This window comes from Colias eurytheme, chromosome 12, assembly GCF_061535395.1.
Source record: "Colias eurytheme isolate Ceu_HAF_F1 chromosome 12, ilColEury1 Martin Lab GWU primary, whole genome shotgun sequence".
Classification (NCBI taxonomy): domain Eukaryota; kingdom Metazoa; phylum Arthropoda; class Insecta; order Lepidoptera; family Pieridae; genus Colias; species Colias eurytheme.
Window position 1 is genome coordinate 678,980 of NC_142991.1, and position 13,173 is coordinate 692,152.

General features: G+C 33.8%; 4 protein-coding genes and 1 long non-coding RNA gene across 5 annotated transcripts in view; 3 read left to right on the forward strand and 2 right to left on the reverse strand.

The window, feature by feature from the left end:
- LOC149903740 (uncharacterized) overlaps positions 1-13,173 on the reverse strand; it is a 336,421-nt gene that overhangs the window by 19,541 nt on the left and 303,707 nt on the right. The window lies entirely within an intron of this gene.
- On the forward strand, positions 926-2,702 carry LOC149903745 (uncharacterized). The gene has a single exon (XM_090108244.1). It carries the CDS (start codon positions 1,147-1,149, stop codon positions 2,590-2,592), a length of 1,446 nt encoding a protein of 481 aa, XP_089964370.1. The 5' UTR covers positions 926-1,146; the 3' UTR covers positions 2,593-2,702.
- LOC149903746 (RNA-binding region-containing protein 3-like) lies at positions 6,503-7,949 on the forward strand. Its single transcript, XM_090107931.1, has one exon. It carries the CDS (start codon positions 6,645-6,647, stop codon positions 7,947-7,949), a length of 1,305 nt encoding a protein of 434 aa, XP_089964057.1. The 5' UTR covers positions 6,503-6,644.
- Positions 8,177-10,529, reverse strand: LOC149903747 (nucleolar protein 11). Its single transcript, XM_090107932.1, has 4 exons — positions 10,317-10,529; positions 10,013-10,177; positions 9,481-9,847; positions 8,177-9,270 (listed from the first exon to the last, which is right to left on the reverse strand). Exons 1-4 carry the CDS (start codon positions 10,446-10,448, stop codon positions 8,189-8,191), a joined length of 1,746 nt encoding a protein of 581 aa, XP_089964058.1. The 5' UTR covers positions 10,449-10,529; the 3' UTR covers positions 8,177-8,188.
- Fdh (alcohol dehydrogenase class-3 Fdh) lies at positions 10,848-12,391 on the forward strand. Its single transcript, XM_090108057.1, has one exon. It carries the CDS (start codon positions 11,155-11,157, stop codon positions 12,283-12,285), a length of 1,131 nt encoding a protein of 376 aa, XP_089964183.1. The 5' UTR covers positions 10,848-11,154; the 3' UTR covers positions 12,286-12,391.

The window sequence follows — 13,173 nt, forward strand, 5'->3', positions numbered from 1 at the left end:
TATTCGTGATGACAGAATTGAAGGGTATGGTGGTGCTGCCATACTTATTACAATTTAAACGTCTAATATTACCAGCGCACAATAATAAATATGTAAATAGTGTTGGCATTATTTTTAAAAATATTTCAATCATTTCAATTTATATATCCACGGAAATGATAGGGCTGATAGCTTGGCCAAGGATGCAGTGCAGTGTAGAGATATGTAATATGTATCCATACATTAACTACTCTCATGATCTCTTAACATTACCGAAACGATTTCTCTTTGAAGCGTGGAATACGGTCTACGGTGGACAGATACAGCATAAGGGAAGGAATTACTATAGAATTCAACCGGTAATCCCCATAAAACCTTGGTTTGTTGGTGTTGAAGCAAATAAATTAGTTATATCTACAATAAGTCGCATGAGAATAGGACATATGTGTATTCCTAGTCATTTAGCCAGAATAGGCGTATTAAATAGTGAAGTTTGAGAGGATGAGGGAAATATAGACCACATATTTTTCTCTTGCTCTTTATACGATCATTCTTCCTTTTATAATTCATTAATTTCTTCAAATGTTCCTCTTCCTACTCGTATGTCATATCTATTTATGTAAAAATATTATAATAATATATCTACTTTTATATTTAAGAATAACGTCAAATTGTAATACAGTTTTTTAGTTTCTATTTAATCTATTTAGTTTATGTAAATAATATGTAATTTTATAATGTACCTTGTATTAATTTTGGCCTAACTCTTCTGATCACCTTGAAAAATATCGTACTATCCTATTTTCCAGTGTATGGATTCCCTACCTTTTACTTGACACTGGCAAATAGTTTTAGCTTCTTGCCATAACAGAAAAAAAAAAAAAAAAAAAAAAAAAAAAAAAAAAAATAATAATTGAGATTTGAATTTTGAAGTTGAAAAAAAGCGCGGGAACCTTCGAACGAAGCGGGTGTAATTTTAATTATTGAGCTTAAAATTATTAATTTAATATATGATCAGTGGAGTTTGGTTTTGTATATATAGTTTATAATTGTAGAATTGTATATATTTAATAAATTTTGTATAGTAGTGTTCGTATAGGTAAGTTTTTTTTTATATTTTATGTATAGTATGTAAAAACCAAAAATTCATAGGGTAAGATTCGGTAGATGAACGATCCGCCGGATCCTAATCCCCCAGGGCTGGGTACCCCCGGTCCTGAGGTAGCCAGTTATGTTACAATTTCAAATACATGTCTAGATAAAAATTTAGTTCTGGAGAGTACTCCAAAAAAAAGGCGTCTTAGAAGGAAAGAAAATAATGAATTAAATGAGCTAATGTTAACAGATAATACTTATGTTGATAATAGGCAAAATGAATCTAATATTCAACCTAAAATACTTGATACTAGTTCCATGCAAGATAGTCGATGTGAATATGTAGGTACAGATTCTTATCCTTACATTGTTCATGTTCAGCGAACTGAATCATCACCCGGGGATGGCTCCACATTGCACCCCATAACTTTCGGAAGGTTTTTAAAAAACAATAATATTAAGAATATTGTGTCTGGAAGTATAAAAAAAATAGGCAGAAACCGTTGCATAGTTGCATTTACTACAGCACAGGATGCAAATGATTTTATCAAAAATAAAAATTTAAGCTCATACAACCTTAATGCAAAAATTCCATTGTTTAATATCACTAGAATTGGTATTGTTAAGGGTATACCAACTGAATGGTCACCTGAAGAAATAAAAGAAAATGTGTCCACCCCAGTAGGCTGCGGTAAAATTATTAAAGTCAGGAGAATAAATTACAAAGTAAATGTTAACAGTACTGTATCTTGGAAGCCAACACAATCAGTTGTTTTAACATTTGATGGCCAAGTTTTACCCGAACGTGTGTATGTGTGTTATAACTCCCTACCAGTTAACCTATATATTTTCCCTACCATCCAATGCTATCAATGCTGTCGGTATGGTCATACTAAAAATATATGCCGATCTAAACCCAGGTGTTACAAGTGTGGCCAAGACCATTCCGGTGACACTTGTACAGTAGAAGAAGATTGTGCATCATGTTTATTGTGTTCAGGGTTTCATTATGCAATCAACAAAATCTGTCCAGAGTTTAAACGCCAAAAAGACATTAAAATTAGCATGGCTCAAAAAAACATTTCATATGGTGAGGCAAGTAAACTTTACCCACAAATATCAAAGTCGTATGGGGATGTATTAATATCTTCACCGGCTTATTCATCCCCAAACAGATTAAATGTAAACACTACAAATTCTTCTTACAAAAAAACTTATTTTTTGAAACCAAAATCGCCTCCGAAGATGAACAAAGGTTTTGACAAAATAGCTCACAATACAATTATCAGGGAAGCTCAGATACCTACGCCTGAAAATGGATGTGGTTATCAAGTTGCCCCTAATGATACTGAAACTTCCCAGATAATGGACATAATTACTTCCCTTATCAACACATTATTAAAGAATAACACCTTAAAACCGTCCAACGTTGCCACTTTATATAAATTAATTGATAGTATAAATAGTAATCATGGATTCCAAAATAATACAGTGGAACTGCAGAAGCGTAATACCTAAAAAGTCAGACCTAATTCACATAATAAATAAGCATAATCCTTTTTTAATCGCTCTAAATGAGACTTGGCTAAAACCAAATCTCTTTTTTCGCATTCCAGGCTATGTTTGTATTCGAGATGACAGAGTTGATGGGTATGGTGGTGCTGCCATACTTATTAAAAAGTCAATTCAATTTAAACGTCTAATATTACCAGCGCACAATAATAAATATGTAAATAGTGTTGGCATTAGCTTAAAAAATAATATTTCAATCATTTCAATATATATATCGTATAATTCAGCATCAACGTTTAATTATTTACAAAATTTAATGAGATCAATTTCTACACCTTTATTGTTGCTTGGTGATTTCAATTCCCATCACCAATATTGGGGAAGTAGTATTACTACTAGTAGTGGTGAGCAACTTTTAGATATTATGGACATGCATAATTTATGTATACTTAACACAGGTGAACCAACGCGACGTACGCGAGCGAATGAAAATCTGAGTGCGGTAGATCTTTCTCTTTGTTCGCCAGGTTTAGCATCATCCATATCATGGCGTCCCTTGTCATCTTCATTCGGCAGTGATCACTTCCCGCTATTAATGTCAGTTCCCATAGGAAATACTAATAACACAACAAGAAAGCCACGGTTGAAGTACATATTGAACAATGCTAATTGGGATAAATTTAAAGAAAAGGTTGATCTACGTATTAAAGATCTACCTGAAAGTCAGGCAGGTAATGAAGAGATTTGTTCTGAATATTTAGCGAAAATATTGATTGAAGCTGCTGATGAAACTTTCCGGCATAAATCTGCTAAAAGTTTTAAAGTTCCTACCCCACCGTGGTGGGATAAAGAATGTAGTGATGCAGTTAAAGAAAGGAAGCGTATGGAAAGAATATATGAAAATGACATGTCTGATGTTAATTTTGAAAACCTCTCTCAAAATATTAACTTTACCCGATCACTTCTCAAAAAGAAAAAACAAGAAGGTTGGAAATCTTTTTGTTCGTCATTATCACCAGATACTTGTTCAAGTGAAGTGTGGAAAAACATCAGGCGTTTCCGATCTGCTTTCAGGGAACAAACATCCGTCATTTCTGAGGAATTAGCTCACAAATTTATGGATAATTTAGCTCCATCTACAGCGCCAGAGTACATTGGGAAAACATTACCTATTATCTCCCCTACAGACCACGATTATAGCTCTTTAATAGTATCTCCGTTTGTTTTAGAGGAACTTAAAGGAGTTCTTTCATGTGTTAAAGATTCCGCGCCGGGTATGGACGGGATTCCATATTCCTTTTTATCTCACCTGTCAGAAATTGGTCTAAAATATTATCTGGACCTCATAAATTTAATTATGAGTTCTGGGAACATTCCGCGATCCTGGAAATTACAAGAAATTATTCCTATTTTAAAGCCCAATAAATCTTCAAGTGACGTATCATCATATAGACCAGTGGCTTTATCATCTGTCCTTTGCAAAATTTCAGAGCATTTAATCAAAAATCGACTGGAGTGGTATTTAGAACACTATAATTTTTTATCAAATAGCCAATACGGATTTCGTAAGGCGAAAAGCGCCATTGATAACATCTCCATACTGACTTCTGATATTAATATTGCTTTTTCGGATAATCAACATGTTGTTGCTGCGTTTGTTGATATTCGCTCAGCATATGACAATGTGGTTATCACAATCCTACAGCAGAAACTTTTCAGACTTGGAATTCCTGACGTTTTGATTAATTTAATCATATGTTTATTAGAAGAGAGATATATTGTTTTGAATATTGATGAATCAGTCCATTTTCAGCGTACCATGAGTAAGGGTCTTCCTCAAGGGTCGGTCTTAAGTCCTCTATTATATAATATTTATACACATGATTTAGCTGATTCGTTTAATAATAGAATTAACACCCTTCAGTATGCTGATGATCTTGTATTATACACTATAGATTCTAGTTTAGATTCAGCTTGTAATTTTTTAAATAAAGGTCTCATCGAGCTTAAGGGCTGGCTAGATAAAAATGGATTGGATGTTTCTGTTGACAAAAGCGTCGCTCTGATTTTTACGAGATCGCGAATAGTTCCTAGGGTTGATATTAGTTTTGATGGGAAACGGATCCCACTCCAAAATCATACAAAATTTTTAGGCGTGGTCTTAGATAGCAAAATGTCTGGTACCTTTCACGTTGAGTACATATGCTCAAAATGTGAAAGTATACTTAATTTGTTGAGGTGTCTTTCCGGAGTTTGGTGGGGTGCCCACCCTTTTTGCATGAAATTGGTGTATAATGCTTTGATTCGCAGTATTCTAGATTATGGAACGTTTTTGTTAGAAAGCGGTAACGTAACGGCACTTAAGAAATTAGATCAAATCCAAGCTAAAGCGCTGCGCATTGTGTTAGGTGCAATGAAATCGAGCCCTATTAATGCTCTTCAGGTTGAATGTGGAGATCCCCCACTGAAGATCAGAAGGCAATATTTATCTGATAGATTTTTATTTCGTATAATACAATTCACCAACCATCCATTAATAAACAAGTTGAAAATTTTAAACGATCGGATACGTACATCTTCTTTCTGGAATAATAAATCATTACCTTGTTTAATTATAAGTTACCGAAAACTCATTTCAATGCCATCTAGTATTTTTCAGTCCCCAGTTTTACCTCTGTATGCATATAATTTCAAGTGCCTTTTGATCAAACCAATTATACGGTACAATATAGGAATCAATAAGAATGATATGAATTCAAATGCAAACTTTAGGTTTAATGTCGATAGGGAGTGGCGCAATTGGCATCATATTTTTACGGATGCATCTAAAACCTCGACTGATAGTTGTGTTGGAGTTGGTATATTACACGTTCAATTTAAGATTACACAAAAGATCAAGTTACCGCCGGAGTCTTCAGTCTTCACTGGGGAATGCTTTGGCCTACTAAAAGCAATAGAATATATAATATTAATGAAGCTACATAAATCTGTAATTTTTACTGATTCAATGAGTTCTCTGCAATGCTTAGATAAATATCCTTTCTATAATAAACCATTTTACCCTGTTATTTTTGAAATCAGAAATAAGTTAGCTGAATGCATTAACCTGGGATACTCGGTGACTTTTGCCTGGATCCCAAGTCATTGTGGAATCCAAGGAAACGATAGGGCTGACAGTTTGGCAAAGGATGCGGTGCAATGTGGAGATATGTATCCATACATTAATTACCCTCATGATCTTATGACATTACCGAAGCGATATCTCTTTGAAGCGTGGAATACGGTCTGGGCAGATACTGGGCAGTGTAAGGGAAGGAATTATTATAAAATTCAACCGATAATACCAATAAAGCCTTGGTTTGTTGGTGTTGAAGCAAATAAATTAGTTGTATCTACAATAAGTCGCATGAGAATTGGACATATGTGTATTCCTAGCCATCTAGCCAGAATTGGCGTATTAAATACTGAAGTTTGCGAGTGTGGAGAGAGTGAGGGAAATATAGACCATATATTTTTCTCTTGCTCTTTATACGATCATTCTTCCTTTTATAATTCATTAATTTCCTCAAATGTTCCTCTTCCTACTCGTATGTCATATCTTTTAATGTATCCTAAAAAATATTTTATTAATATATCTATTTTTATATTTAAGAATAACGTCAAATTGTAAGGTTTATTATTTTCCATTTAATCTATTTAGTTTATGTAAAAAATATGTATTATTATAATGTAATTTGTATTGATTTTTCCTAACTCTTCTGATCACCTTGCCTTTCCTATCGTGGTCCTATCCTATTTTCCCGTGTATGGATTCCCTACCTTTTACTTGACACTGGCAAATAGTCATATCTTCTTGCCATTATAAAATATAAAAAAAAAAAAAAAAAATTTTGAAGTTGATTTGTTTATTGTTTTGATTCTGCTGTGATGGCTCATGGCTGATGGTAATTTGGTAATTATTTGATTCATGATTGTATTTAATTGTAAATATTGAACTTAGATAAAAGGTGATTTTTATTAAATTATTGAAGGAAGTTGAAATGTGATTGAAACTGATCATGTCGAAAGTATTACTTATTCGACATCTTCCTATCAACTTATCATTTCAAGATAAAGAACAACTTTTAAAACACTTTGGCGCTGAAAAGGTATGGGAAACTGCTAAAAAACGAAACTATATATTTGCGTCTTTTTCTAGTGTTGCAAAGGCAGAATCTATATTGCTCAGATTACATCAGCTCGAAGTAGCACAGAGACGTTTAGTTGTTGAATATTCGTTTGAGAAAGAACCATCTTTAGATAAACAAAAAAGCAACGAAGATTCATCTCAGGCTACAATAAAAATAAAAGAATTCTTACGCGTATTAAATGCCTGGAATCCATCTGTCAATTTCTATCAACCACCACCTCTGCATCTCAAATACAAATACCCTGCCATAGATGCAAATATAGCTGTGAATATTATATTTGAATTATTCAACCATGCGCCACTTTACAATCAATTACTACACTTGATGAACAAAATGTCTCTGCGTGTCCCTTTTTCCGATAAACCAGAAGCTGTTGATTTCTTTAAGAGCACCTTCAGACCTTTCTTTCTAGATGAAATATTTGTGCCTCCTCCACACTTGCAAAGTGAGCCAGAATCTGAAATTGAAACCGATGAAGAAAATGATTATCCTAAACTGACTGTGCCAATACAAAAACCTCTAATAAAAAGGCAAAATATACTACCAATCACAAGAAAAAGACCTGCACCTGTTCTGGCATCAGCTAGTATGTCTCAGCCTAAAAAAGTTCCCATCAGTCAGGAAGAAGTATTTGAAGTTGTCACACCTGCTGCTGACACAAAGAAAATATCGCTAGTTGTTCATCAGGATGCTTTACAAAAACAAGTCAAAGAACCAATAGTTGTTGGTGAACTTGGGAAATTTGAAAAGGTGGACAAACCTCCAGAGAACATCCCCGAGGATAAAATAGAAGAGCCACCTACAATCACTAGGAAAGAACTACTTAAAAACAGATTAAGCTATAGTGATATGAAACTTCTTCCAGTTTTCAAGAATTACAATCCTGGGGAACCATCTATGCGATTATATATTAAGAATTTGGCAAAATCTACAACTGAACAGGATGTTAAAAGGGTTTACAAAGGTTATATAGAAAATTTATCAGACGAAGAACAAAATGGTTTTGATGTTAGAGTGATGCAGGAAGGCAGGATGAAAGGCCAAGCATTTGTTACATTTCCATCTATAAAAATAGCAGAAACTGCTTTAAATGAAACAAACGGGTATCTTTTGAATGATAAACCAATGGTTGTGCAATTTGCTAGAGCTGCTAATAAAAAGAGTATTGATTAGATGTTGTTTTTTATTTTTGTAGACTTAATAGTAGATAGAGCAAGTTGAGACATTGCATATTGCTGAGCTGTAGTAAAGAATAACTTATTTTCTACCTTATTAATGTACTAATTTAAAAATGAAATTTAAATGTTATAATCTATTATATGTAGCTTTGAATGTTATTTTGTACTAAAATATATTCAGCTCTATGTTCAATTAGACTAATACAATAAATAAAAATCCAATTATTTAGTAACTTATATATTCAATAATTCAATAGTATATGTAGATAACACCTTCTCTTCAGGCACCTGACTTTTGTTAATTATTTTATCTAAGTGAGGCATAACACTGCTGATGTTATTTAAATTATCAATAAGTCCCACAACAACTTTTTGAACTTTTTCCAGTACATAACTGACTTTTTCATCTTTAATCATTAGATAGTGCTGGTAGAATGCGTCTAGAAGCAAAGTACACCAGTCATACATCATACTTTCATGTGCAATATTCAAGTCGGTTTCTGTAATTAAATATGCTACATAGTTCAATAAAAACAGTCCGTTGTCTAAAGACATGCCATTTCGTAAATGTGGTAACATCAGAGCATCACTAAATGATGTTTTAAGGAGGTGATTCAACAGCACAAATTTTGACGGTAATTCATAATTTTCCTCTGAATAATCTAGCTGAGACGAACAAAACTTCAAAAATTCATCTTCATTTGTCACATCAATAGAATCTACATTCATTTCCTTCAGAGTAAAATTTAATAACATAACTAGGTTTGATTCAGGTATATCTTGGAACTCGAGTAATGCCTTCAAGATGTGATTAAAATCATGAGTTTTCACTACAGAGGGAATGATCTGAGCGAAAATACTGCGTTCTGACAACCCTTTAGGTAATAATTCCTTCATTTCATCACTAATTCTGTATAGGGGTTGGTCTGAAGTACCCCAATCAGCTATGACAGTTTGATTTTCTTGTACATCGTGGGAGCCAAGTAGACTTGAGAGGTTTCTATCTGTTTCCAAAATGTATGGCAACATTCCAATGTGATTTGACGCTTGTAGGAGTATTCTACTGTTGAAGCAATAGAGTTTAGCATTTTGCGTGTACATTTTCATTGGATATTTGCATGATCCAACTCCCAACGCTACATTATAAGCAACAAGGATAGCTCCATCTTGTTCAATATTGCTGCCAAAGAATATTAAATTATTCTCTCCCATCCATGCAAGGGACACCTCAGATACTGTAGAAATCCAGGGTATTGAAAATGTAACTTTCCAGGTCTTTTCTTTTATGTCATATACACCCATTTTGGAGTCACTCCCTGAAAACAAATTACATTCAATGTATTAGTGAGTATATTAGAGTAAATTGTAGACTTAATAAAATGTCTAGATTTTCAGAGGCTGAATTAATCTATGTTCTAAATGAATGTAATGATGTTTTTACAGATCAAGTTGATGATTTTTTTTATTTATTATATTTTATATTTTATATTATCTATTTACTCAAGAAATAACTTTACAATACTTACACAAAACATATATATTTTTACTCTGTGTACATATCAGATGTCCAACTACATACACATCATCTGATCTTGTGACTTTTAAACGATTAAGCTTTGCTTTTTCCAAATCACCCAATTCATCTCTTATGGGACAAGTAATTATTTCATAGCTGTCTTTCTTATTTTTCAAAACATAACAAACATATTCCATTTTATCTATTGTGCAGCAAGCTACATCAATTATTGTTTCAGATTCTTTTATAAGTAGTTTGTTTTCATAGGATTTCCTGTTATCCACACCGTATGGAAGTGACGCACAGTTGCCATTTTCAAATATTATGAGAGCTGTGTCATTTGTTCTTGCTACTAGTTTAAGAATGTTGATAGAAAACTGTAATGAAAATGGTGAAAATGGTTATTAGTGTGAAGTTTATGTGTATCAAAATATTTGAATTTATCAACAATTTGTTTGATTGTTGAATTTATCAACAATCAAAATAAAGTTACGTAAAACAATTAAAATTATTGAAAACATTGCTGTTGCTAAATTGGTTACCTTGTATTTTTTTAATTTATCCAAATTGTCATCATCATTCTTCCAAGACTTTATTGTATTTTTGTTGAATACACCAATATAGGATTCTTGTTCTTTATCGTAAATCACTGGAGCTGTTATATGGTCCTTTGATGTCCATCCACCAATTTGCTTCTGGTCAGAGAGCTAAAGACAACAATATAACAATTATTTTATGCATTAATATGATTGAAAACAAAAACTTATAAATAAAAATGTATTATTAACATATTTAATGTTACTAAAATGTAATAAATATGAGGAATTAAGCATGCAATCAACGTACCCTGTATTTGTTGACAACATTTCGGCTTAGAGTAACCACAACATTTTCACTTTCTTTGTCTTCGGTAACACCAAGAAAACTATTTTGATCAATCAATGGACACAGGATGTAGTAACTTTGAAATTTTGCCATTTTCTGTTTAATTTTATGTTTTTACAAATTATATAGCATAGCCTGAAAACCAAACATGTGGTATTGTTTTGACATATAATTTATAAATGTCAATGAATTATGAAATCAGTTGAGTGTTGACACTTGTTTGACAGTTGATACCGGAAATTCATAAAACGTAAAAAAAAAAACATATTTTAAAAATTATTTTTAGAACTTAGAACTAATAAAATACTTGTTTTGAAGAATTAAAAATACGTGTGTCTTCCATTTTAATATTGACAAAAATAATACCTGTAAAAATAATATATTTTATTGTTGCACGTTGCATGATTAAATAATAAGCCTAGTGATACCAGTTAAAAATATATGTTTTGTCACGATCAAGGTCAACCGTCAATGCCGCCGGCCGCGATTCACTACGAATACGATTTTCGTTGGCTGTTTAGCATGAATGTGTTTTACAAACTGAATAATGTGTTCTCTTTTCAATATAGGAGTGTGAAAAGCACAACACTATGGTGTTATCCATGTGTTTTAATAGTGCGTATGTATTTGTAGTAGGTAGGTTACTATTGTATAACCAAAATTGAACTTGGTAATTCGAAATCTATTGAATTTATCAGTGTCAAAAGGTCGCTAATTCATAGTGTTATTTGCGTGCCTTATAAAATTGAATTCATTTCGTGACAGTTATTAGTCGTAAGAGGTAGCAGTAAGCGTAAAAATGTCGACTGCCGGAAAAGTTATTAAGTGCAAAGCGGCCGTAGCATGGGAGGCCGGTAAACCTTTATCCATTGAAGAAATCGAAGTGGACCCGCCCAAGGCTGGTGAAGTTCGTGTCAAGATCCTCGCAACGGGCGTTTGCCATACTGATGCCTACACCCTGTCAGGAAAGGACCCCGAAGGCGTGTTCCCTGTTATTTTGGGACACGAAGGTGGTGGAATCGTTGAAAGTGTCGGTGAAGGCGTGACCACAGTGAAGCCTGGAGACCATGTGTTGCCTCTTTACGTGCCTCAGTGCAAAACATGCAAATTCTGTCTTAACCCTAAAACTAACCTCTGCCAAAAAGTTCGTATCACACAAGGTCAAGGTGTGATGCCCGACGGAACAAGAAGGTTCCGTTGCAAAGGAAAGGAGTTGTTTCACTTCATGGGCTGTTCGACGTTCAGTGAATATACAGTTGTTCTAGAAATTTCGCTTTGCAAAATTGCGGATAACGCTCCATTAGATAAGGTATGCCTACTCGGTTGTGGTGTGACCACTGGATACGGCGCAGCCCTCAACACTGCCAAGGTTGAACCCGGATCAAACTGCGCGATCTTCGGCTTAGGCGCTGTCGGTCTGGCCGCCGCTCTCGGTTGCAAAGTCGCTGGCGCTAAACGTATTATCGGAGTGGACATTAACCCTGATAAATTTGAAACGGCTAAGAAGTTCGGCGTCAACGAGTTCGTTAATCCGAAAGATTACGACAAACCCATCCAGCAAGTGCTCGTCGACTTAACTGATGGAGGATTGGACTACACTTTTGAATGCATTGGTAATGTTAACACCATGAGAGCAGCTCTTGAAGCTTGCCATAAGGGCTGGGGTGAATCTGTTATTATTGGTGTTGCTGCAGCGGGAGAGGAGATCAAAACTCGCCCATTCCAGCTTGTTACAGGCCGTGTATGGAAAGGAACAGCTTTCGGTGGCTACAAGAGTCGCGACAGTGTACCCAAGCTAGTGGAAGATTACTTAACAAATAAGCTGCCCTTGGATGAGTTTGTGACCCACAAAGTCACACTCAATGAGATCAACGAGGCCTTCCACCTGATGCATGTTGGAAAGTCCATCCGTGCAGTCGTTGAATTCTAAATACCTACCTCATTTTGAACTTGACATGTTTATTTATTCCAGTGAATTTGTATTTTGTAAAACAGCATTTATGTATTTTTGAAATACATTTTATTATTACATAGAACAGAGCTTTTATTTGACAATGTGATATAAAAAACCTTTTCTTCCCTGGTTCCTAGATCTAATATGTTATCCTATAAAAATAGGTTTTGATCAGAATATTATATTCTCTGAAGTAAATATGTAAAAAATTTATTGTTACATTAAAAAAAAAAAATGTGTGGTTTTATGAAACCACGGTAAAAGTGAAACTGTTCGAACGGTTCCGAACACTGCTTTGTGTAGCGCATGTCGCGTGACGGTCGGCTGCCGAGTAGATACCTACTCGGCAGCCGCGATACACGCGACATGCGCTACACAGACCAAAAAGTTTGAGACGATGTAATAAAAGTTTCACTTTAAAAAGTAAAAATTACATCATCATCATTCACAACGATGAATATAAATTATTAAGTAATTTGATAAGGGTAGCTTATCACTTGATATAAAATATTATCTTGTTTGTCACGACCGCGACATGACATACAAACTTATCTCTACATTCATAGTAAAATGTGGCAACTTTCTTGAGATTAGAAATAAAATTAATGAGAGAGTAATGATAGATATGAAATTAATATTGTTTAAAAAAAAACAGAACTATTAGCAAAGAGCGATTCCTTTCTGGTAGTTAAAATTTGTGAAATAGTATATGTAAATAGTAATATATTGGATAGATAATAAGAAAATAATAATGACTAAGTATAGTAGATGATAATTCTTGTTTTTCATGATATAAACAGAATATACCTAGGTTACATTCTCATCAATTTGTTTTTCGCATACCTAATATTAAGGCTTGTTACA

What these genes read in the sequence shown, in the direction of transcription:
- LOC149903747 (XM_090107932.1), bottom strand. Translation starts at nt 10,448, where the DNA reads ATGGCAAAATTTCAAAGTTACTACATCCTGTGTCCATTGATTGATCAA. An exon ending in ATGTTGTCAACAAATACAGG is followed by an intron (nt 10,178 to 10,316) that starts GTACGTTGATTG and finishes TGTTGTCTTTAG; the next exon opens with CTCTCTGACCAGAAGCAAAT. An exon ending in ATAAATTAAAAAAATACAAG is followed by an intron (nt 9,848 to 10,012) that starts GTAACCAATTTA and finishes TTTTCATTACAG; the next exon opens with TTTTCTATCAACATTCTTAA.
- LOC149903745 (XM_090108244.1), top strand. Translation starts at nt 1,147, where the DNA reads ATGAACGATCCGCCGGATCCTAATCCCCCAGGGCTGGGTACCCCCGGT.
- Fdh (XM_090108057.1), top strand. Translation starts at nt 11,155, where the DNA reads ATGTCGACTGCCGGAAAAGTTATTAAGTGCAAAGCGGCCGTAGCATGG.
- LOC149903746 (XM_090107931.1), top strand. Translation starts at nt 6,645, where the DNA reads ATGTCGAAAGTATTACTTATTCGACATCTTCCTATCAACTTATCATTT.